At 49.4% G+C, this 24,699-nt stretch overlaps 6 protein-coding genes across 6 annotated transcripts; 3 read left to right on the forward strand and 3 right to left on the reverse strand.

The window, feature by feature from the left end:
* Positions 1 to 281: 281 nt before the first annotated feature.
* ubiD (ubiquitin family protein) lies at positions 282 to 1,766 on the forward strand. The gene is made up of 2 exons (XM_746698.2): positions 282 to 811; positions 865 to 1,766. The coding sequence occupies exons 1-2, from the start codon at positions 574 to 576 to the stop codon at positions 1,569 to 1,571; spliced, it is 945 nt and encodes a 314-aa protein (XP_751791.1). The 5' UTR covers positions 282 to 573; the 3' UTR covers positions 1,572 to 1,766.
* A 257-nt stretch (positions 1,767 to 2,023) lies between these two features.
* Positions 2,024 to 4,260, forward strand: AFUA_4G10360 (putative RING and UBP finger domain protein; the record flags this gene model as incomplete). Its single annotated transcript, XM_746697.1, has 3 exons — positions 2,024 to 2,234; positions 2,301 to 2,974; positions 3,034 to 4,260. 3 exons carry the CDS (start codon positions 2,024 to 2,026, stop codon positions 4,258 to 4,260), a joined length of 2,112 nt encoding a protein of 703 aa, XP_751790.1.
* Positions 4,261 to 4,714: 454 nt separating this feature from the next.
* AFUA_4G10370 (3-demethylubiquinone-9 3-methyltransferase) lies at positions 4,715 to 6,861 on the reverse strand (the record flags this gene model as incomplete). The annotated part of the gene is made up of 2 exons (XM_746696.2): positions 5,888 to 6,861; positions 4,715 to 5,837 (listed from the first exon to the last, which is right to left on the reverse strand). The coding sequence occupies exon 2, from the start codon at positions 5,750 to 5,752 to the stop codon at positions 4,715 to 4,717; it is 1,038 nt and encodes a 345-aa protein (XP_751789.1). The 5' UTR covers positions 5,753 to 5,837; positions 5,888 to 6,861.
* Positions 6,862 to 7,635: 774 nt separating this feature from the next.
* Positions 7,636 to 13,454, forward strand: AFUA_4G10380 (putative C2H2 finger domain protein; the record flags this gene model as incomplete). The annotated part of the gene is made up of 4 exons (XM_746695.2): positions 7,636 to 11,644; positions 11,781 to 12,408; positions 12,470 to 12,609; positions 12,669 to 13,454. Exons 2-4 carry the CDS (start codon positions 12,000 to 12,002, stop codon positions 13,452 to 13,454), a joined length of 1,335 nt encoding a protein of 444 aa, XP_751788.2. The 5' UTR covers positions 7,636 to 11,644; positions 11,781 to 11,999.
* Positions 13,455 to 14,326: 872 nt separating this feature from the next.
* On the reverse strand, positions 14,327 to 16,896 carry AFUA_4G10390 (RMD1 family protein; the record flags this gene model as incomplete). The annotated part of the gene is made up of 4 exons (XM_746694.2): positions 16,487 to 16,896; positions 14,866 to 16,408; positions 14,610 to 14,795; positions 14,327 to 14,550 (listed from the first exon to the last, which is right to left on the reverse strand). The coding sequence occupies exons 1-4, from the start codon at positions 16,535 to 16,537 to the stop codon at positions 14,327 to 14,329; spliced, it is 2,004 nt and encodes a 667-aa protein (XP_751787.1). The 5' UTR covers positions 16,538 to 16,896.
* Positions 16,897 to 17,469: 573 nt separating this feature from the next.
* AFUA_4G10400 (uncharacterized protein) lies at positions 17,470 to 23,533 on the reverse strand. Its single transcript, XM_746693.2, has one exon. It carries the CDS (start codon positions 20,073 to 20,075, stop codon positions 17,907 to 17,909), a length of 2,169 nt encoding a protein of 722 aa, XP_751786.1. The 5' UTR covers positions 20,076 to 23,533; the 3' UTR covers positions 17,470 to 17,906.
* Between the last annotated feature and the right edge of the window lie 1,166 nt (positions 23,534 to 24,699).

The following is a 24,699-nucleotide window of genomic DNA, read 5'->3' on the forward strand; positions in this document are numbered from 1 at the left end:
GAGGATGTATAATAAGCTCCTTTTGTCCTCAATATAGTTATGCCACTATTATTACTCAGCAACCTATTATGATAGATTGTACTTACAAGGTACTTGAAACGCCTCTTATTGAGTCATCGGGCCGAGCGACGACCGGAAAGGCAGTCTTCTAGCAGTTTCCCCTAGGTATCTGTAGAGAGTTTGGCCAGGCGCAGGCTGTGAATGGCCAAACGAAAACCAAGGAAAACGCCAGGCGGTGCCAGAAAAATGTCCCTGCCGCTCACTTCTTTCAAACTTTCCTTGCGTCACGTTATCTGGCCTATCTCATCACTGATTCACTGTCGCCGTTTCTGGTCCTGGCCTGGCCTGACTAAGGCGCTTCGCCTCCGCCTCCTCCCCTCTCCTCTTATGAGTACTTAAACCTCTTCTCCTTCCCTCTCTCGCTCCTGCTTCTTCATCATTTCATCATCTTTTCTTTATCTCTCTCCCTCTTTGAGATATTCCACTATCCCCTCAATAGCTTCCTCCTACTGCTGAATACTCTGTCATCATCCTTTCAACGAATAGACTGAAACTCTTCACATCGTCCTCACCATGCAGATTTTCGTCAAGACTCTCACGGGCAAGACCATCACCTTGGAGGTCGAGTCCAGCGACACTATTGACAATGTCAAGTCGAAGATTCAGGATAAGGAGGGTATCCCTCCTGACCAGCAGCGCTTGATTTTCGCTGGCAAGCAGCTCGAGGATGGCCGCACTCTTTCCGATTATAACATCCAGAAGGAATCTACTCTGCACCTGGTTCTCCGTCTTCGTGGTGGCATGCAAATCTGTAAGTTACTTTGCCTTCTGCCTAATTTTGCCACCCTGGTGGCCACATTTTAGGGTCGCCCGCTGACTCATTGATAACAGTCGTCAAGACCCTCACTGGCAAGACCATTACTCTCGAGGTGGAATCCAGCGATACCATTGATAACGTTAAGTCGAAGATCCAGGACAAGGAGGGTATCCCTCCTGACCAGCAGCGTCTGATTTTCGCTGGCAAGCAGTTGGAGGATGGCCGCACCTTGTCCGACTATAACATTCAGAAGGAATCGACTCTCCACCTCGTCCTTCGTCTTCGTGGTGGTATGCAAATCTTCGTTAAGACTCTCACGGGAAAGACTATCACATTAGAAGTAGAGTCTTCAGACACCATCGACAATGTCAAGAGCAAGATCCAGGATAAGGAGGGTATCCCTCCTGATCAACAGCGTCTCATCTTTGCTGGAAAGCAACTTGAAGATGGCCGTACCTTGTCTGATTACAATATCCAAAAGGAATCCACACTGCATCTGGTCCTCCGTCTGCGTGGTGGCATGCAGATCTTCGTCAAGACTCTCACCGGAAAGACCATTACCCTGGAGGTGGAGTCCTCCGACACGATTGACAACGTGAAGAGCAAGATCCAAGACAAGGAGGGCATCCCTCCTGACCAGCAGCGTCTCATCTTCGCTGGTAAGCAGTTGGAAGATGGGAGGACCCTCTCCGATTACAATATTCAAAAGGAGAGCACGCTCCACCTGGTGCTGCGTCTGCGTGGTGGATGCTAAATGGGAGAAAGTTTGCTTTCACTGATTTGACGACATTTTACGGCTTGAATGGCCTGCATGGCGTTTGGACGGCTTATGGTTTCTATTGATAAGGCTACGCTGGGCATACCTTTCTTTTTCTTATCGCCACGCCACGATTACGGGCGCATTACATACTCTATTAAGAATCAATGGACCAGTTGATATCTCTGGTAACACTAAATTCAATTCAGATAAATGTGTAGAAGCTCGTAGTAGTCACAAATACCCCTTCTGCAACGCCATTTTCTCTTATTCCAGCGTTGGAGAGTTTCCCTTGTTAATGCTCTTTGCCACAACGCACGTGACTCCAGTGCCCAACCAAGGAACCGAAAGCGGAGTGATAAGCAACAATATATCCTGGAAACTGTGAGGTAATTAATGAAGCTACAATACCACGAGCAACTTAGCAATGGGAATGAGCATCGGTCGGGATGCCCTCCTACTTTTATCATTTGGCTGTCGAATTGTTTGCTCATCCTCAGTCTGGTCTTGGATTCGCCTCTCAGAGCGTTGACCATCGACCACCTACGTCTTTGTCATTTGACTCTGCATGTGAAGCTCTGCTCCCGTTTCAGAAACAGGCGCGACAGTCGATATCAACAATCTATAACAGCCACACATCTCGAACTATTTCTTCTCGATGTACGTCTTGTAACCTAGAATTTTAGAACTCTGAAAAAAATCATGCAGGTCTAACGGAAAATCCAGCGGCGAGCGCAACAGCGACCCATCCTACTGTACCCCACCTCTACACGAAATCACCAACAAGTGCGAGCGAATTTGAGAACGATCTGAGACTAGACAAAATATCAATTGAATGCGTTGATATGATACCCTGGGAACACGAAAGCGCAGCGGCTTGGAAACGGGTTGGCAAGCGAGACGTCAAGGACAACCCGGTCGCAACCGGGATCGGCACCGATATTCTCGGCGGGCTACGCACCAAGGGGAAATATATACCACTTGACCAGCAGACGTCGGAAAGTATCTGGGGTATTGTGCACCTTTACCGAGATGCAGAGGAGACGCCGTTCCTCGTCAGTGAGGATTACCCTCTGGAGCTGAAAGGGTCGGCGGCGGCGGCCAGACAGCCGTATGATCAGCTCGGTGGTCGCCAGGATGCGCCGGCCAAGGGCCACTCGCCTTCTCTGCGCCAGGATGAGGATTGCACGACCCTGTGCATACTTGCAGTGCCATCTTACATGTCGCCTTCGGACTTTCTGGGCTTCGTGGGCGAGACCACAATGGATGAAGTGAGCCATTTCCGAATGATCAGGACGGCGAGGGCAAATCGTTATATGGTTTTGATGAAATTTCGGAGTGGGAAGAAGGCGAAGGAGTGGCAGAAGGAATGGAACGGTAAAGTCTTCAATAGTATGGAGGTGAGTCTCCTCGGCTAGTGCTTGTTCCAAGTCGTGTCGCGTGCTGATTTCGTCCACAGCCGGAAACGTGCCATGTCGTCTTCGTGAAGACGGTTGAGATACAGGCTGTTAATTCCGACTCTGACGTCTCCACATCCCAGCAGAGTACTCCTTCTGCTTCGCATGCTGCGACAAGCCCCCAGCGGACGACCATGTCTACCTCTGTTCAGCCGAGCTCCATACCCACTGCCACCCTCTCGAGTAAACCCCTTGCGCCTCCCACACCCGCGCTCATTGAGTTACCCACCTGCCCTGTGTGCTTGGAACGCATGGATGAAACGACGGGGCTGTTGACGATATTGTGTCAACATGTCTTTCATTGCACCTGTCTGCAGAAATGGAAAGGAAGCGGATGCCCGGTGTGTCGATATACCCAAGATGATTTCCGCAGGGGCAGTCAAGGAGCGGCCTACGGAGATGAGCCGGCAGAGTGCAGCGTCTGTCGCTCCGAGGTCAACCTTTGGATCTGCCTCATTTGTGGAAATGTCGGCTGCGGCCGCTATGACGGCGCGCACGCCTTCGCCCACTACAAGGAGACCTCGCATGCGTTTGCAATGGATCTTGCCAGTCAACGTGTGTGGAGCTATGTAGGAGATGCGTACGTCCACCGGATCATCCAGAGCAAGACAGACGGTAAGCTGGTGGAACTCCCTGCAGCGGACAATAGCGCGCTTGATCCTCCCGACTGGAGCGATGCAGTGCCCCGCGAGAAGCTCGAGAACATGAGCGTCGAGTACACACACCTCCTCACGAGCCAGCTGGAGAGTCAGCGCGCTTACTTCGAGGAAATCGTTGAGCGAGCTGCCGACAAGGCATCGCAGGCTACCGCTGCAGCCTCCAGGGCACAGGAAACCGCCGAGAAGGCGACGGCCAGTCTGCGGGTCCTGCAGGCGCAGTACGATAAACTGACTGCAGAGACCCTTCCCGGCCTCGAGCGGGACAAGGCTCGAGCGGAGAAACGGGCAGAGAAATTCGAAGCCATGACACGCAAAATGGAGAAGGAATGGCGAGAGGAAAAGACGATGAACGAGAGCCTTATGAAGCGTATCGAACATCTAACGGCCGAAGTCACGGAGCTCAAAGCCGCAAACGCAGACTTGACCGAGCAGAATCGTGACCTCACGTTCTTCATCAGCGGCTCGGAACGGCTCAAGGATAAAGGCGAGGACGTGGTGCAGGGGACTGTAAGTGTTCCAGATCCTCCGGCCAACAATAAGCGGAAGGGCAGGGGGAAGGGAAAGAAGTAGTTCGGCATCAGCCGCGATGGCTGTATGTCTATCGTGAACCTACGAGGAGAACTTCTCTGTCGCAGTTCCACCACAGTACCTTGGTCTGTTGATCAAGAAGGTATGCAGAGGAGACTTAGACCGGTTGCTACCAGTCCGGTCTCTACAACACTGTCCCTCTGATACCTTGGGTCTTAACGAGGGACAGTTCCTCGTTTACATTGTGGGTGCGGATTGCTTGCCTTCTAGCCTATGCTAGCGAGGAGACCCCGTGCGCATAACACACCGAAGGATTGAGAATTCGCCCTTGTGTGAATTGCTCCGCCAGAATAAGGCACCTTTCGAGCAGAATAGTCATTGCTCATCACTGAAATCACAGCAAATCTGCTCTATCCTTGTTGGGAAAGATCGTACTTTCGTTGGCTTAAACCAGGTCTATACATAATATACAAGTAGCAGTACAAGAACCTCCAGCTCAGTATCCACCCTTCCGCACAGCCCAGAAGTAGTTGCCCCAGCTCTCCGACCCGGGAATCAACTTCCACCCCAGGCCGGGGAAGTACATGACACCCGTGCATTTCCACTTCATACCCTGCAGCGCCTCACTGCCCGCACGCGCCGCAGCCCCATCCGAACTCCTCATCAACCCCTCCTGCATCCACCCCTCCAGTTCATCTGGATTCACGAACTTGCTCCATTCATGCGTGCCGCGCGGCACGACGCCAATCGGCCACGGCGCCTCGGCAATCACCTGGTTCACCAGCCACGAGGGCAGGGTGCGCGCTATCGTTGACCCGATCAGCCAGCCGCCCGGTCTTACGAGACGCAGGCAGTCTGTTAGGAAGGCCAGGGGGGAGGAACCCGCGCTTGAATCGACATGCTCGAGGACCTCGAAGAGGGTCACGACGTCGAATCTCCTGTCTGCTTCGGCCTCCGCCTGTGGCGCTGTTTCGGGGACGGGGGAGGTGCTCGAGGTATCCTGGCGGAGGACCTCCGCAACGAGGTCCTCGAGCGTGCGGTTCAGGTAGCTGAAGCGGCCGGTGCGGAGGTGGGAATCTATGTTTGGGTCGAGGCGGGCATGGTCGCGCGCGATCTTAATGAGGGTTGGGGAAGGGTCGATGGCTGTGATTGATGCAGCGCGGGTGGGGGTTATCGGGGACGAAGGGGAGATGGGGATTGTGCGGGCGAGGGACTCAGCGAAGATGCCGCCGCCGCAGCCGACGTCGAGGTAGCGGAGGGTGTTGGTGGTGGTGGTGGTGGTCGCGGCAGGTGTGGTTTGACGAGGCGGTGGCAGGGACTCGGCCAGGCAAGAGGCGATGAATTCGTGGCGGAGGGGGTTCATGAGATGGAGGATGCGCGAGGGGCCCACGGGATCCCACCAGCTGCTGGCGAGAGCAGAGAAATGCGAGAGTTCATTTGCGGAGACGGAGGAGGTGGAATGAGCACGGGGAGTGTCGAGGCGGCGGAAGAGGGGGACAAGCGAGCGAAATGAGGTTGTTCGTATTGAGTTCATCTTGAATTAGGCCGCAGAGCGTCGATACGGTTTCCCTGCGATGGATCAATGCAAGTGCGCTTGCCTATGGCTGATACGAGGTTATCTGGACAAACATGTTAGCGTAAAGCCAGTGAAGCAATCGGTGTCACAAACATTGAGTCGTCGCAGCTGAATTGTGGTCTTGACATTCCTTGGAATCCTACAGCAGATTGATTTTATGCATCGCTGCTCGGTAGATAGAGCTTGTGGAATCGAGATCAGTGCTCCTGTTATGATGAAGCAATTCCAATTCCGCGGTGGCTGTAAAGAATGGCAAACACGCCAAGCCTTTGACAGCTGATTGTGCAACCATCCAGGTATCATATGGTCTTGATGACGGTCCTTACATTGCTTTTTATACATGCTCGATTTCCTTTCCACCTTTCTCTGTGGATTCTAAATTTCTTCAATGGCTATGTTGAACAAGATCTTCCTTCTAGTGAGTCGAGCCGGAAACAAATATGCAGGAGTACTGGCCATAGGGCATAAGCTCCAGACGTATATACCTAATATAGTCGTCTCTTTTCTGCATTTCTTCCTTTCAACGTGATAGATAGCTCTGGCAGCTATGGCAAACCATGCCTTGAGGTATTACTCTCTACTTCGAGTTCCTTTGCACAGATGAGCTACAGCTTGGTTTCCTTCATAAGGATTCTCCAACCTTTACTATATATATATACATACATCTTTTCCCCAGATGGACGTGCATTCAATGTGGCACATACAAGGCACGACAATACTGTAAAAAGATTTAGAGATCCCATGATGAGACTGAAATGCAAATGAAGTACATTCTCTCAGTATTTCCCTCACAACTAAAGACCAGTCCGTACATTCGACCTGGCATCATGCTCGATTGAAGACCTGTGGTACGATCGACAGCCCATGACAAAAGTACATACAAACTAAGGCCACAGAGACATGCAGACTACAAGTATGGAAAAAGGGGCAAGACTAGACTACAAGTCAAGACTCAAGAGTGAGACAAGATCGCGGCAATGGACATCAACGTAACCCCAAACAGGAAACACGCCAGAATGTTCTTGATTTGCCCTGCAGCACTGCAAGGGCTGGTGGATCCTCTTAGGGAGATGAAAAATTCTACGCGTCTTCCAGAAGTCTTCCTTTTCTGATTTAATAATCTCCTTTTGGTTCAGTAGCATGGTTTTATGGTGCGATGGTACGACTCGTCATATATCCACCTCCCTAACCAAGTCTGTCGTAGGAAGAGCCGGCTGTGCGACTAAGATGGGTGATGGGTGGGTTCATTTGTTGATTTAGGGATGGTATCACTAACGAGTACTCCGTAACTTACGGAGTACGAACTATGGATATTAGTGCTCCTATTCAACGAACTATCTGCAGCAACACTGATTGCTGACGAGGGAGCATCTGGTACCTGATCTCGGTCACTTTCCTTCCCCCCTGCACTACCAGTTACTGAGCGAGGTTCTAGTCCTATTGGGTGCTCTCGATTTGGCATCTTTGCCGTTGGACGGTGAGGGAGCATCACAGGATACCCCATGTGGCTTGCCGCAATTGCGTTCAGTGCAGACTGGTGGAGTGCTACATGATTACATCTGCTGTGCCACGCTTTGTTCTTGTATGTTGTGTGTTGTGTCGTGTTACAATGGAAGACCGCATCTACGAGCTTGAACCACGTATATACTTGTAGACCTGCAATGACGGTCAAGGACAATCAATCTATTGGTGTACAAAGTAGCACAACAGCTCATGACTCTGTAATGAACAGAGAGTGATGAGGATGCGAGGAAATACCACTAGCCAGCAGAAAGGGGAGATGATCCCACCCATGGAAGTTTTCTAGAACATTACGCAGCCAGTACTAGTGCAGGAGTCGCTGGAGAATTTATTCCTAGTGTGATAGCATGTCTCATGTTATGGTGATCGATATGATTATGAGATTCTTACGAATTACTGGTGTATAGAAACACACAGACCCATTTTGATTATTTTAGTGCATGTATCAGCCACCACAAGTGGGTGGGCTCTCCCCTTTCCTGGTAGCCTTGTTCTGGCAGTAAGCTACGAATTCCTACGGAGAGGCACGGCTGGAAGGTCGGGTAACCTGAAACCATTTCAAACATCGAGGCGTTGATGGACTAAAAAATTGGCCCAATGAGAACCTTAGGAGTCACTTGCCGTCGGTGGTGTTTAGACACCGAGACGCAGGCAATAGGAGAATCCTGAATGTCATAGATGGATCACAATCATGGGGTATCAAGGGAAATAGACTTCCCGGCCACTCTCGGCCCCGAATAACATGTACTGTATAAAGTATAAACCGAATCGCTGTTGACGATCAGATGAGTCAAAGATGGTTCTATTCCCTACAAGGCAAAACGTACAAGGAAAGGGGAAAGCGATCCGCGTCATGGGGCCGATGGTATGTTGACAGAGATCACCACCACAGACTTCTGCACCACTTGAATGGCCCTTTGATAACTAGGGGAAGTATACGAAAGAGAGTAGTTGTAGGTTTGTAGTGCTTGAGAATTGATGTTCAGACCTCCTCAAACCTTACTCGCAGGATTGCAGGGGGCTGCTTCGGATGCAGAAATGAGCAACCAGAACAGGGAAAGATACGGGTTAGAGAACAAATGCTTCCATCATCGTGCCAAATACCTTCTAGAAGGATTTCGGAAGCCCGGACTAATCTTGGCGTCCTACCCGCGCGGCCCCTGTGTGTCTGACTCCTGACCCCTTAGTCTTATGAAGCAATGAAGTCAAAGTATCTCCATAGTCTCCGTACTAAAGTACGGCTGAAGTTGATGTGATAGTGGAGAGTCAATATGAACACTTCACCAATCATCAGCCCTGCCTGGAGGAGAATGACCAAGGCATTGGCATTAGCTATTATTGTACCGTCGATACAGATGTCCATGCACTAAGACACATAGTCTCGGTTTAGTGTTTCCCGCCAGCACTAGCCGACTAGTAAGTAGTGAGTTAGTAACAGAACTAGGCGAAACTAGTCCACTGCTCCCTTCATATGAGCCACACGTTCCATGTCATCGATACAGTACTGTGTAGATGGAGTCCCCAGCTTCCTGCTGAAGTTGATGAAGTCTGTGACGCCCCAGTAAGCATGCAGTCCGACGTGACATGCAGATTAATCAGTAAACGGACCGGGGCGGTAAATCCGTTGTTATGTGGAAAGCAAACTCTTGTCAGTCATGGAGGAAACAGCTACTACAGAGTACTCACTAATCAGTCCATGGCCAAGAGGCATAGTGTTGCATTGTTACCCAATTAGTGCCCTGTTGCCCGCCACCCACAATTCAAGGCTTTCTAGAAGGAAATTAACTCTCCCACCGTTGCTGTTCGCTAATCGGACGCCATGCGCGATTATAATTTCGGCTGAAGGGTTTAAACAATGACCCGTAGAGGCTTCGACTGGGGTTACTCCTGTCAGGCCCGTCCTATGAAGACGATGTTCGTTGATGATCGCTCATTAGCCAAGTCAGAGGTCAGCGGCATCGCGCGTTGAATTTTGAGCAAGGGCCACTCTGTTAACAAATGTGCATTGTCCCTATTTTACTAGTCTCCTGAATATCAGAACGTTTCTTCAGCCTTGTGTAAGTGATCCTCACTCATTGCCGGCAATAGGAATCGGAGTAAACTAAATAGTACGTCTGCACTTGTAAGGTTCCATATGTCGCACAATGGCGAATAATCTTGCAGTAGGGGAGTGATAAGCGGGCCAGAAAGTGCCTCGCAAGTCGCAAGTCGTAAGTCCCAAAATAGTGATTGTATTTGGCGTATTATCCACTTGCCGTTGATTACTCCTTTTCCTTTCTGCAGGTCAGCCTTGCAGAATGATTGAGTGTCTTAGGAGATTCCGGGGTAGCCAGGCGAAAAGTAAGCTTCCCAGGGGGCCATGGCGATGCGCTGGTTCATCCCGGTTCCTGAATTGGAACAGAAGTCATAAGCGAAAGCGCCGACCCTGTTGCGTCATGGACCCCAATCCCTGACCTTCTGAGGAGTCTACTGCGTAGAGGGGTAGATAGGAGAATTAATAAACTAGGAGGGATGGAGGAACACATCCACAGAGCAATCAACGAGCCACGAGATTGAAATCATGAGGCGCCACAGGAGGGTCAGAGCAGACACCAGGGGTCATCGTGCGTAGCGTCTTCAGTCTTCACACATCGCTCATTATTCCTTACTTGTCGTACAGATCGGCACCAGTCTGAATACGGTCTCCACCAGCAGAACCGAATCTCGCACGGCCAAGGGGACGGGGAAGGCCACGTTGTGGAGCCGAGGGAAAATGATGGTGACCTTCTGGTGCCGCCAGCTTCTTTTTGGGGGAGCCTGCTCAAAGTTCAAACAGTTCAAGTGTTCAACGGGAGCCACTCAGGCCTCTTTTGGGGGGCGCTTTCAAGTGGAAACGTGCTGATACCAGTAGTAGTGTCCGTAGACTAGTTCGGCTGCTCAGTCCTGAAATAGTAGAAGGTCGGTAAACTCATGAAATAATATTAACCCTTGAAAATAAATGATTTATTATTGAAATAATAAAACGCGCCGAATACTTGCTATTAATAATAATCATCGCAATCAAAACGCACATACTAACTAGATAATTGTTAAATAAAAAAAATAAAAATAACAATAAAAAAGAAAAATAAAATAAAATAAAATAAATGGGCCATACAGTAGTGGTATGGTGGAAGAACGTGTTTCTGGAAGCCTTCCATCATAACTTAAGTAGGTACTCAATCTCCAGCAGTCGTCCCTTTATTATTGCTGGTGCTTGGTACCACTGTCATCATCACCCTCGAAATCTTTTTGTCATATTTCCTTCTCTTCACTGTCCATCATCCACCTCGAAGCGTCAACGCACCTTTGTCCCGCCGGACCAACGGTGACTGTTTCCCACGCGGAAGACGAGCGTCCCATCGACATCATCTTGAACCTGCCGAACTTTTTCTGGTCGCACTTGTTTTTCCCTCCCTCGGCCTCGAGCTTCCCATCCAAGTCACCGCTCGCAACCTATCCATCTGCGGTCAGCTTCAGCACGGGATCTTCTCTTTCATTCTCCTTCTCACTGGGTACGGGTTCTTTGTCGCTGGTTGCTCGACCTTGCTTTTGCACTCGCGGAGTCTGCTTATCCCGTACGTTTTCCCCTTACGTTGTTTCGCCGGGACTCTACAGGGTCCCCGCTATTTCGTCTGCCGCGCTGTGACATGAGACTCTTTGCTCAGCTGTTCGACTCGCCTTTGGAGCGCTTGAGATCGCTTGACACCTAGGAAACCCTTCAGTTTGGATGTAACGGTTGGAAGCTATGAACATTCCGCGGACATTGATTCTGCTGTCTATACTCTGTGTAGCTTCAGAAACTCAGTTCTTTGGAATGCTCAACAAACAGTGTTTTACAACCGCTTTTTCACAGCTGTCTGGTGTCCTAGGAGTGCAAATAGTCACCATGGATCTCATGAAAGTTCAACTCGCTAACAGTACACTCAGAAATTAGTGACTTCCCGCCTCGCAGTACGAACATACCTGGTATTCAGGACCTCGAGTCCCTCCTCACTTGAGACGCGCTCGAAACCCAGTCCAATCTGTCGATAGAAAGTCACTTCCGTCCTTTCAATCTCTACCGATACCGATCCGAGCAGGCCGGGTGACACAGCGAGAGGCGTGCAGCATTCTGAAGTTTCATACAAATTCACAAAGTTTGGAACCCCTGGTTTGTTGGGTCTGCGGGGCGTTCGCGATTTCCTGTATTTGCAGATCGCCGAGGGGGCTTGAACCTGTGTCTCAGTCTTCCTGGATCCATTCCGTCAGGGCTCGCAAGTTGCGAAAACGTTCAGCATCGTGAGAATATCAGGCAGCTCAGGAGGACCGGTGAGTGCCCTCGAAACTCCTTTTAATTGCCACGTTCGAAATGCATCGGCTATTTGCTCTCCATCTAGCTGAATTCAACGCAATCTTTTCCCGGTTCTTTGCGTTCACTTTACTGACGGATCTCTTGATAAATTAGCGCGCAAACCGAGTTTGAAACGATTTTTAAATCACAACATAACGGCAGCACGGAAGCCACTCGCTACGTCCACTCTAGCTGATCAACCAATATCCGCGTCTCTTCAGAGTCAGCAAAAGCCGTAGAGGCAAATCTGCGGCTGCTCTTCAGGAAAGTTTAGAACAGGACATCCTCAAGTGTCCTTGACCGCCGTTTCTCAGCTCGTAGCTGGGTCGGGTCATGGACATCACAACTATTTTGAACAGAAAAGGGTCTACTGCCGCTATCGCAGCAGAAGCTCAATTTCAACAGCAGTTTGTGCATCACAATCTGGATCCTTCCTCATCGCCCAAGATGAAGCCTGAGCCCGGAGTGACGGAAGCTTCCGATCAGCAAGTCCTGTCATATCCTTCGCACGCTCCGCCGAACCATATGCCCAACATGACCCAAGACATGCGGTATCCGCCTCATGGACAACCCAGTAGTGGAATGCGAATTCTGCAGAATCCTTACGTCCCTGGAGCTTATACCGGCAGTGCTCAAATTCCCGGTGGTGCGACGCCCCAACGGGCCGATCCTCCGCCGAAGACCTTCCACTGCTCGACTTGTGGCAAGGGGTTCGCTCGGCGTAGCGACCTCGCTAGACATGGTAAGATTTCCATGGGAATACATGCGAGAAGTAAAACATCAAGCCACTGACCACATTCTAGAACGAATCCACACGGGGATAAGGCCGCACGCTTGCGATTGGCCCGGCTGTGGGAAGCAATTTATTCAACGTTCGGCTTTGACTGTGCACTCTCGTGTTCATACTGGAGAGAAGCCCCATATGTGCGAGAGATGCGGCAAGGTATGCAGATATACTGTGTTCTATAGCTAAAATCATTTGCTGACTCGGATTCTCGACAGCCTTTCAGCGATTCGTCTTCACTGGCCAGACACCGCAGAATCCATTCTGGGAAACGGCCGTACAAGTGTCCTTATGCAAACTGTCAGAAGACGTTCACTCGTCGTACTACCTTGACCCGTCATCAGAATCATCACACGGGAACTATTGAGGAGGCTGCTGCAGAGACAGAAGCCAACCTGAGACAGAACAAAGAGAGGGTAAGGGCACCTGGTGATGGGGGTTTCTCCGAGCACGCCTCTGTTCACTCGACACCTTCCCCTGCACACCATCCTGTGTCCATTCCGCCTCCCGGTGACCTACCACCTCTGAATATGCCTCGTTCTGCTGGCGACTACTACATGGGGAATGGATCTATTCCTCCTCACGTTCGGGGTGATTTCTCGCAGGCCAGTCCTCGCTCCTCGCCGACAGCCACATCGCCGTCTCTCTCGAGCTTCAGCGGTGCGCCGCACCAACGACCATCTATGACATCGCACCCCTCTGGCTACGCGCCCCCTCAGCCACTTGAACCGCCTGCTAATAGCGATCACCGGCCCAACAGTGTTAGCGGAAGTCCGCACATGACGAGTCTGGGCTGGGCCTCTCCGTCTCACGGTAGCATTCCGTCGCCGGGGTCTGTGAATGATTTCAACTATCCTGAGCCAAGTGGTCCAGCTTATCCCAGCTCCATGCCGCCGCACATGTACTTTCCCAACTCGACCATTAGGCGGCCAACGAGCACTGAGCCTGAGAACTACGAACTCAAACCGAGACTGGGGGACAACGGGTGGTCCACTCCCGTGTAATGTGAGAAACCCCACATTTGACAGTAGTCATCCACCCCCATTTGGTTCGATTTTCTTGAATCAATTCCTTGCTGCGCAACGAAGTGGCTCTTGCGCACGGGATATTCGCTTTTCCTTTGTCACTTGTCCCATCCGGAATGTCCCCCTTGTCTTCCTAGCAGAAGCCAATTGGCGCTGCATTATCTTTTTACCCATCTCCTTTTATCTTGGTTTTGCTCATATCCCTCATCATCATCATCATCATCATCATTATGCTCTTTTGCCCCTGCGGATATGTTTCCTTTCTGTTCACGGTCACTTTGCATTGATAAGGCCTTGCATAAGCGCGCTGGGAGGAGTCCGGACTAGCTCTGATTTGTGTTCTCTATTCGTTTCTTTCTGCTTAATGTGTGACACGACCAGGACGAAGCATCAATAGAGAGCTGGGTGGCTCATGGCTAGGTAGGACGGGGTTCGGAAATTTGGGTATCTGTTTTCTATCTGTGTTGTCATCGACATCATGATCATCTTGCGTTCTTTCAATCCCCTTGCATCCCCTATACCTAATATTGTCTGCATTGTTGATACATTATTTCCCCTATCGCTTGTCTCGATTTAACCCCTCGAATTTCCTTTGTACCTTTTCCTTTGTCAGAGAATCAACGCAAGAACCTTGTAAATGAGAATTACACAATGTATGTATTATAGAGGCCAATTAAATATTCGAAGGTAGCCGGATGGCTTTTGAGAAATGAGATATAATAGCACTGATCCTGGGCCGCCTTAAATAAATCGTAGCAATTAGTGCGGAGAAATCGGATATATGGATGTTGGCCACGGCGTCATGGAAAACCTGCCATAATGCTGATTTGGGTAAATTGGAAACGAGACGACTAGGAATAATGCGACCCAAGCCCAGTTGCATTCATGTCAAACGCACCCTGCGCAGGACACGAGCAGATAGCCGGATTTGAAGCGCGAGAGAAAAGCATGGCGCCAAAGGAAGTCGAAGAGGGATTCTTTTCGCGAGCCGAGAGCAGACCAAAGCGGAGGAAGACCTCGGAGGTTGTAACAACGATGGAGATAAGGATGAGGACGATAATGATCCAGGTTTGATCTGGTGCAGCCGGTTAGTGAGAAAGTCAGTCAGATGGGTTAACAGTGGGAAGGACACACGGGATGTTCTGTTATCGGCGATCGAGTCGGAGAGGATCTCCGCGAGGTCAAGGAATACTCTACATCGTTCGTTGAGGACCTGGATCCGCGGCTTGATCTCGAGGTATTCGCGGACGGCGTTGTAGAGCGGGTAGAGGGTTGGTTCGCTCTCCCAGAAGAAGTTGGGTACGTCGAGCATGTTGGATGCTATTTGCGGATTCCGCTTGTTAGCTTGGGGAAAGGAGCTGGAGCCGAGGCACTGCTGGGATGGACTTACAGAGATTGACTTCTACGCGGCTTTTGAAAAGCTTGCCTAGGATACGGAAGACTTCTTCGCGCTTCATGCCCAGCTTGCCTGTCATGGCGAGTCTGCGTGGGACGTCCTTCGCCTCGGCCATTTGGCGCGCCATGACTTCTTCAAAAAAGCAGAGCTTGGTGCTTTGCGCGATGCCGTGGCTGATAGCTAGTTTAATCATGTGGTCGCCGCTGCGCAAGGTGATCATGTCGTTGAATACCCGAGGCCGTGAAATTTCGGTCGAGTATTCGAAGTGAAATTCTTCTGTTTCAAAGTCCTCTTCGTCCAAGGGCATGGTTGCCAGTGGTATGCGGGATCCAGTAGTAGAGGAGTTTGCAAACGCCAGATCGGCTAGCAGATCCTTTTCTTGTCTCTCTGTCAGGTTCCAGAAGACCACTACGCCGTAGCTGAAAACAAACATCTCTGCGACATCGTACGGTAGGCGTGCGGGCTCCGTTGAGGCAGGAGACCCTTGGGCTGGCCGATGACCAGGGACTGACACTCTGCTGCCCTCCTTCACGGTATCGCTTTCGGAATGATGTAAGTCCTCCTCGAACTTGTTGATCAATGTGCCATCCAGCACCAATGATTCGCTAGCATCGTGCAATGAACTATGTCTTTGATGGTGACCCCCGACAGAATGCTCCTCTGCGTCCATGACATAATCATCATGATGGTCGCGAAGCTCGTTTCTCTCAATTTCCTCATCCAGAAGAGATTTGCCTCCGGGTTTCTTCACCATCGGACTGCTTCGCACTCGATAGCCCTCAAGACCAGGTAACAGCGGTAAATGGTACGCCGTATACAGACAATCATCGTACAGCTTAGTCCGTCCGCCATGCTTGTCCTTGACAAATGCCGCCAACGAACTCATCTTGTAAGCCTGCGCCGTGCAATAAGCAGTAACACGCGCCAACTTTTCCGCACGACGGGCCTTGGGTAGCCGCTCTGCGTAGGTTTTGGCCTTTTCCGGGGCGACCTTGCGTCGACGCAGCAGCTCTTCTTCGGCCAGCAAAGGAGCAATGTCATTGTCGACGCCAAAATCACCCCCAAGCCTCTTTTGTGTCAACAGTCTCTGTCGCAAAGAATCAGGATCCAGATTCCTCTCCTTAGCCAGCCTCTGCACGAACTCCTCGTCCACCTCGTCTTCTTCCTCCTCCTCATTCAGATTCCCCTCCACTCCCTCCGCTTCTGGTAAAAGGACGAGCTTCTCGCTGACTTTTGTCGTGCGTGGAGGTAAACGCGGTTGCGCCGCAAGTCGTCCCATCGTTGCTGCGGTGTTGGCCAGCCGACTTCCGCTTCCAATCGGACCAGAGCCACCTGCACTACTTCCCGCACCGATCAATCCACCAGCTGCAGATGCTAGACGAGAGCGTGGCCGTGGTTGTGTCGTAGTCGAGGGTGGACCACGTTGTTGCATGGAGGGAACGTCGGAAGCATACTGAAGGACATTATCGACGGTGATAAAGCGTGTACCGGAGGCACGACGAACAGGTTGAGGTTGTTGCTCACGCGAGTCCGTCACCTATTACTCCGTGCAATCCCATAATTAGCATGTCGTAGGACAGGAAGAACCTAATATGCGATAAAACGAAAAGCTCACCAGCACATGGGGGCTCCTTTGGCCCGGCACTCGTCCGTGGGCAGGAGGCATGGTCAAAGCAATTTGCCGCTAATGTTCTGTAGCGATATCAACCACAATGCCCAAACGCCTCACTCAATCGTGCGTGGGTGTTCCTCCAAATGAGAGTGCACTCGCAGGTCCAGGTAGTGCCTCAGGTTTTGGTCGCCGATTGCAACGAGTCTTCTCTGAGACTAATCGAAAGTCAGGTAATCTGAAATCAACATATCCACAATCTCGGCAATCTCAGAGCAGGCAACCAATGTCCGATCATACTCTTCACTCATATAGCGACAAGATTAAAGGCACGAACCGAAACAATCACTCAATGTAGTTGATCCTCAAACTCCAACCCCAAAGCTTCTCTTAACCTCGCTCACCGCCTATTGAACCGAAACGACCTAAGCCTCTTTCAGACTGCCCTGAACGAAGAATGACGTCGTCCAGTCCGTATCTTGGTGTACCTTACCAGGATTGCTGTAATAAAACGCCGTAAATAATACATAGCAATACAGCCAAGTACCTATCCCGGACTTTCGGCCAGCCACGTGCGCTACGGTGGAGCTAGGCCCAGTGCAGCTTAGTGGACTGGCTCTAGGTTGATCTGGGGTAATAGTAAGTTCTCCGTTTCTCGTATTGCAACGGGAGTTGGAGGCCGGGCTGGGCTCAAAAGGGCTGTGAAAGAGGTCATGTGAAGTAAGATAGCGTGGGACAATCTTTCAATTGACAAAGTTTTGAAAGACACGGTGATGAGGGTATTCATTTGATAGTGAAAGAAAACTAATGAATCTGATGCACAATGATGGAAAGACGAAAGGGAGGGGTTACAATGGAAGGATTCCTGAATAACCCGCAACTGGCAGTCCCCGAATTTGGGACCGAAACGGATTAGATGCAGTAGTCCGAAGCCACAAAAACTCCAATTACTTCAGTGCACCTGGTGCTGAGTAGAATAGCAAAAGAAGAGGACAAGAAACACCAAGAGAATAGCATCATAAAAATGGCCGAGAACCTTTTTATCTGGAAATAGCCTCATACTTCTATTTGATTCTAATAATGGTCATTGTATTGAAGACCCGCGCCTTGCAGATGCTCCTTGCGCGACAACAATCCTCTTTTATCTCAATTACATGCATATGCTTTTGCAGCACGATATGAAGGCCCCAGAGATGCAAATATACAAAAAAGAACGAAAATAAAAAGCAGAGGCCTGGGGAGTAATTATCACAAACGCCTTGAAGCATGATCAAAAAAAGCTTGCTTCACTATGCTTCCATATGCAATAAGCTGTATGAAGATTATACGCATGCAAAAAAGGGCATCTCAAGTGTCAGACACCTGTATCCGACTTGAGCAACAATGTTTAATCAATATGCAAAGGACATCAAATGGTTCCGGGTCTTTATAGACCATCCCGAAGTCGTCCGTGCTCGTCCCAGATTTCCTTCTTCATTCGTTGTAGACGAATATGCTGTCGTTGTAATCGCTCCAACTCCCCCCGCGGTGGGTCTGGATGCGAAGCCAAGGAGTCATGTAGCGCACGATACTTGGCGTAGTACTGCTTGAATTTCTGCGACTTCTCGCGTAATTGCTGGCGCAGTATCTCACGGCTGAGAGGCGGCGAGGCGCTCCCGGTGCTGCCACTAGAAGTACTGACCGCCCGCCTCCGCTTGTGTTCTAGGTTTCCGGTTGTGCGGCCTGTTGTCTTGGACTGATTTGCAGATGGCCGGTCTGTCTCAGCCTTGCGCTTCAGAGGATTCACAGACTCTGTTGTCTTGGTAACTCCGTTCGTCTTGATCGCACCAGTCGACGGTGTGACCTTGTTTGGTTTAGTTAACTGCGTGATGAGAGGGGAGGACGAGGAGCTAGAAGTGTCGTTTTGACTCGAAGAACGACTGCGACTTTGGGAGTCCGATGTATTTTCTGGGGGGGAGGATCCGAGAGGCGACGGTTTTTGAGGTGATCTCTGGTTCGGTGCCCGGTTGGACGGCGGCCTCTTCGCAGCGACAGGCCTAATGGCATTTTGAGAGCTTGATTCGGCACGGGGAGGCGGGGCGTCAAACTGATTCGCCTTGGGCGTCAACGCGTGGGAGAGATCTCCGACATTGCTCGACGCAGTCTGTTTGGTTTTAGGTTGGACCTTTGATTGCTCTGGCTTCGCCTTCTCTGGTGCTGGTGCGGGCGTGGGCACTGGTGCATCTGGCATGTCTGTGTCATCTTCGTCCGATTCCTGAACAAACTCTGCCGATTTGAATTTGCCCTCCGTCTTCGATGCTGGTTTCCTCTCTGTCTTCTTGGTGACCCGTCCCGTCAGCGTGCTATTAGTGGAAGACTTGCTCTTGGTAGGATTTGTTCGTTTTGTAGTGGAATCTTTGTCATTGGCCCGTTTCTTCGGAGCTGGCGCGCCAGATTTAGGAGCTGGCTTTAAAGTGGAGCCATTGGCACTAATCCTATCAGTCTCGTGACCGGTTGTATAACCATCCTTTGCATTATCGTCAGATGCATGCACTTGAAGTTTTGGAGTAAGAGCCTTTTTGATGGGCCCCGTCCGCAGGTCCAATCGCGACAAGCACTTGCCCTTGCCGCGTTCTTCTTTGGGAAGCAACATTTGCCAGAGTTTATCAGAGCGCGATATCCGCATCCGATCAAATGCCGATATGGCATTTTCGATAGCTTCTTGCCGCTCCTCCTGGGAAGGGTATGGAAAATTCCATACGTCCAGTTCTTTGTAAGTCTTGTCCCTAAGATCGAACTTTTCAGGGTCAATCCGGTTTTCAACGCCATACTTCTGAGCCAGAGCTGAGCAGTCTTCAAGGGACGATCGCGTTTGGCGTGCGAGAAATTTGGCAGACACAGCACGTACGGCAAGAAGATGAATGAAAGGAACTTTGAGGGCATCGAGGCGAATGCGGTCCTTGTTTTGGGAGGAGGGTGCGGATGTCGGGGTGAGCGGTGGTATCGGTGCTGGAGAGCGAGGCATGCCAAGGGCTGGGCTCGAGGATAAGGAACGGTTGGCGGTATGCTTGAGGAGACGTTCTTTCTCTATTTCCACTTTGGTTGTCGGCTTTCGAGCCAAGATGGCAGCCTCTCTACCGGTGCTGGACCTGAGATCACCCGCTCGCAGAGCTTTGACTTCATCAATGCTCGTAATCATGTGTGTTTTCTTTGACTCCTTCCCCCTTTCGAAAGCATTCAGGCTCTGCTCAAGGTTCGCCAAAGCCTGATCAGTGGCCGCGGTGGCCTCTTTGGCCCGTTGAACCTCTAATCTGTGACTCAGAATGCCTGCGAAGTATAGGTTCTCTTTGTCGGTGGAGCTAGCGGCGTAGACCTCGGATCGGTGAATTTCGGGTGCGGAGTGAAATTGCTGTGTTTTGGAGCCGTAGTACAGGGTTGGGTGTTTGCCTAATCGAATTCGAGCTGTTTGCTCTTTCCTTAAACTCTGTATGAGTTCATCAAGAGTACTTTGAGCCAAATTCAGTCGCATGATCTGAGGCGGTTTGGCAGTGGGGTTGTCTCCTAGGTTGTCTCTTCGTAGAGACAACCCAGTTTCGAGAACCTCGAGAGTAGACATGAGGAATTGTCAGAAAGCAAATTGATATACGAAGGTTCGACACGTCCAGATGTCGGAAGCAGGAGAGGGATTGGTAGGGTGAGTGGTTGCGAGATCCGGAACAGAGGCGGACGGCAGCGTTGAAGCTGCAAGTTAGCGGCCGAATGCAACAAAGGATGAGGTAGGACGATACGCCATAGATCAAAGCGAGGATTGATAATGGAGAAGACAAAGGGGAATTTGCATGTCAGAGAACAAAGAGCAATCGAGAGTCACCGAAACCCATGGCAGAGGGAAGGGTTGGAGGTGAAGTGTGAAGTTGTAGTAGAGGAGGGAGCGGAGGGAGGAGGGCAAATAGAGAAAGAGTGGAGGGAGGAGAGACCCGCCGATGAGATGGGACGATGCCAAATGAGCCAGGCTGAGCAACGAGTGTTTAGTTAATTATTAGGCGGACTTGAAGCGGAGGACAAAAGCGACGAACAGAAAACGACCGAGAAACACAGTTAACGAGTGGGGAGAGCAAGCGGTAGTATCACTCAGGGTACCCTTTCTGGGCCAAGTTCGAGCCCGGACAATAGTGTCAGGCCCGCCGAAGGTTGTTAAACCCAATCAATCATTCAGAGGAATAGGATAATGAATGAGGACGGAGTCCACAAAGCTAGGTAATTATCATACCTAATAAGCATGATACCTCGATTATTTTTAATTAGTAGAATAGTCTGACTTCTACCTAATATCTAGTGTATTTTTCTGTTTCTTTCTCCTGCTAAGCACAGAGAAAGTATTTCTGTTCATTATTCTCTTTGGCCACCACAGCAATGGGCTTTACATCGCTTGGAAACAAAGGTGTGGCAAGTCAGGACCGGACAACAAAGTCATCATCACGAGCATTAAGAGACAATGGTTCCCATTGGATGCCTGTGTTACTCAGATTTTCCTGGGCCGCATTGATCCCAAGGTACAGAAGCAGGTGCAAGAGGTAGGTACATAACACATACAAAACCTGTTGGAAAGATAACCAGAAAGGCCGACGCATGGGAACCGATAGTGCGGAATAGGTACTCGTGGTCTGATGATAGTAAAAGGGAAAAATGGGCATTGTAGCCGAGTCATGATTGGCGTACTCTACACGACTCCTTCAGAGAGGGTTAAACGGATGGTATCTGTAGGGCAGTTTGGTAGGTAGAATTGTTGGTCAGCCTGGTGGTTTCCATTTAGATGGCTGCGTAAGGTACATACGCCACGGTATGTAATGTTACGTTGGCTGAACTTAGGTAAGGTAAAGTACCTTGTTATCTGCTGCTCTTGAGTGGTACCTAAATATTAATTATTATGATATGTCGAACAGTTTTTGCTTTCATTTAATGGTATATAGTTGTCCCTTTTAAGTCTTCATAGTATCTATATTCTATTGACTTGCATCTCTTAATTCTTTATGTTTCTATTTTGGTCCATTTTCTTTTGTCAGCGTCAAAGTGGCTTTGACACCTTGAAACAATACTTATAAAGTGAAAGGTACGGTTACTTTGTATCGAGTATGGATACGGAATACCATTCCAAACAGCGTAAAGCTGGGCTGAATGTTTACGGATGACGGAACTGCTTGTCTGGACAACACTACGGACGCTATCTTACGCCATGGCCATGCCCACTTACGGCCCCCACCACAATCAGGATCACTGGGACCACTGGGTGACAAGAATGGATCCACCATCTACTCCAAGTCCTCCAGTAACAATCATTTATGCATCCATCGATCCTTGATCGATCATTCTGTTCGTCATCTTATATATTCATATTGTTATTAATTGCGAAGGATCTAGTTATGACTAATTCAGTATAGAAGGTAGTCTACGCTATTCACTCAGGTTCTTCCAGTCCTCTCGCAGGAAAGGGCAGTTTTCCACATGCCGAGGAGAGAAATACGAAGCGGAGTATAGGATAAATAGGTACAGAGTGGCCATGGACCGGTGCCAATTTGACTTCCATCAATCACTCTTGGTAAAGTAATACAGATGAAGTTCGAGAGTGAGGGGGAAGCAGAGAAAGTTTATTATATGAGGCAATATTACCTGAAGAATTGTTGCATGATTCTACCTTTGTGCGTGTACCTTAGTGGTACTATCTGAGACAAAGATCATTATTGTATCCACGGAGTAGTCATTCCAGGCTCTCTGGTCAACTACGAGGAATCAGGAAATCCCCTCTTCCTTAGTTAATTTTGGAGATCGAAAAGTCAAACAGTTACATCACTTTTGCTACTGACAGTGAACTCCTGATCTTCGTGGGATTCCCAATTCTTCCTAGTGAATACCAAAGGGTACCGCGCGATCAGCGTCGGAGGGCTGGTTCAGCTTGATGGTACGGAGTACTCCGTAGATCACCCGTCCAGGCCAACGGCGAGTCTCGATCTTTGCTCTCAATCTCTCCTTGTTCCTCTTTCGCTCATCTGTATTACTTGATACTACAGAGTATTACTACTACCCGCGCAACATCATTTCTCCACAAGTCCAGGATAAGGTAATGGAATGCAAGGCAGCCCCGAGTATGTACTTTAGTGAGTGTGCTTTGACAGTCGCAAAAATGTACTTTTGGTTACTCACAATCCCATGACTGCCAACAGAATATACGCAATTGGACCATAACGAAAGTGCACATACATAAGGCAAGGTAGCGCGTATCAACCAGATTGAAAATAATGATGATGTGCAATGATCCGATCCCCAGTAGCCGGCCGGGATCTAACCGAAACAGACCAACCTGAACGTCGCTCTGTACTAGCAACTCCATTCGTTGGGAGGTGTTCCTTGACTTCCTAGTCGTCCCGCTTGTGATCACTACTGTCACAGTCTCATAGTAGAGAGAAAAGCTTTTGATGTTGCAGACATTGTGTACTGATAGATAATATAATCTACCGTACGAAGAAGGTACTTATGGTAGTTTCAAACAATCCACAATCGTTGTACGGGACCGCCTCGTTATTTCCATGAAAGGGTGGGTGTATCTACCATCCGTACAATGAAGTGCTTGGGTTTCTTGCTTGACACTGGTAACCCAATTTCCTCAGGCATTTTCCAATGCACCTAGGTTCATCATAGGTGTTGCAATGACTTGGGACAGCGAATCGGACACCAGAAGGGGAAAAAAGAAGTGGAAGTTGGAAGTAGGGCTTAATAAGCAGTAAGTAGTAACTAACCTACTTACCATGTAAGCTCACAGATGGTGGTCATATAGTAGCAGAACTTATATTCGCACCAGTCAAGGAGGTTGCAAATTTGTCATACCGACTAGACTATCTCAGGATCTATCGGCAGGGAATGAGCTAGGGCCCCAAATCAGGTTTCTCCATGACAGTCTTAGCAATCGCCTTACAACGAGGAACTTCGGCCCTAGATACAGCCAGAACTAGATACATCTTTGGCATGCTTTCCCCAACGTGCCTTATCCTATGTAGCATAACAAACAGCATTGCTTTTCATTTTATTTGTTTGCACGACAGTCGTCCACGTGTTTCTGGGCCTCAATTTCCGCAAATGCTAAGTCGGCTAGCAGGAAAACAGTGCAAGGGAAAGAAAGGAAAATGACTCAGGAATGGACAAGGCCCTGGACAGACAGCTCAGCTGATTTTTACCACTACGTATACTGAATTTTACAGTTAGACATAATCTCCTCGTAGATGGAGGGGTAAGCTATGTAATTCACATAGAAAATCACAGGGAAATCTACTGCAGTCCATGAAAAATTTAGAGCACTTACTCTGTAGTGCAATCATGAACATGGTATGTACCGACCACGAACTGGTAAAGGCAGGCCCCAGCCAGATTCTATCGCTAAAAGCGCCGGAGAAACATCTGTTTTCAATGCTTAAGGTAGTTTGTACTATATATCGTGACTGATTGGTTGGTTTGGTCATCTGATCTAGGTACTCTGTGGTCTACACCCTCGATAAGTTGAGGTTATCTCTCTCTTCCAGAACTAATGGCTGGCTGGATGGTTGATCATTGGTGGGTCCCATGAGAATCAGGCACTCTGAGCAAAAGTTGACACATCAAGATTATTCCAGTAAAAGTACCTCTCTAGTCTACCTCTTGGATCTCCTAGTGTGGACAATAGAGTTCTATCATAAAATGTTGAATCTCATATCACCTAGAGCCATGACTTTCGATGTCTATAAAGGGAGAGCTAATATATATAGTGAGATAATTTTTTTTTCCCGGCACGCTATTCTACCTCTTATGGTTGATAGAGAACTACCAGGAGTAGGAACCCCTTATGCATGGAGGTAGGTCCACATTTGTACTCACTCCTGATTCAGGAAATTCCTTATTCAAAGGGTTTCTGAGACGCAAGTGGCCCTGACGTCTCCATATCTGTGTATTCCATCTCCTCCCATGAATGAATTATTTAGTTGCCCCTTTACCCCTGTTTCAACTGAATTCAATTCTAATGTGCCATCTAATAATTAACAAATTGAAGGATTCTCTGCTAGTTGGGAAGCTCGACAATTCAATTTACTTCTAAAATTAACCACTACTTTGCCGTACTTTCTAAACCATAGCCGCGCTTGATCTGCAGAATTTCAAGACACCCAAGCCTCAGTGCTGAATGCGCCTCAGTATTTTATCCTCTCTTGGGAATACCTAGA

The sequence above is a fragment of the Aspergillus fumigatus genome, chromosome 4 (genome assembly GCF_000002655.1).
Source record: "Aspergillus fumigatus Af293 chromosome 4, whole genome shotgun sequence".
In the NCBI taxonomy this organism is placed as follows: Eukaryota; Fungi; Ascomycota; class Eurotiomycetes; order Eurotiales; family Aspergillaceae; genus Aspergillus; species Aspergillus fumigatus.

What these genes read in the sequence shown, in the direction of transcription:
- AFUA_4G10400 (XM_746693.2), bottom strand. Translation starts at nt 20,075, where the DNA reads ATGTCTACTCTCGAGGTTCTCGAAACTGGGTTGTCTCTACGAAGAGAC.
- ubiD (XM_746698.2), top strand. Translation starts at nt 574, where the DNA reads ATGCAGATTTTCGTCAAGACTCTCACGGGCAAGACCATCACCTTGGAG. An exon ending in TCGTGGTGGCATGCAAATCT is followed by an intron (nt 812 to 864) that starts GTAAGTTACTTT and finishes GCCACATTTTAG; the next exon opens with GGTCGCCCGCTGACTCATTG.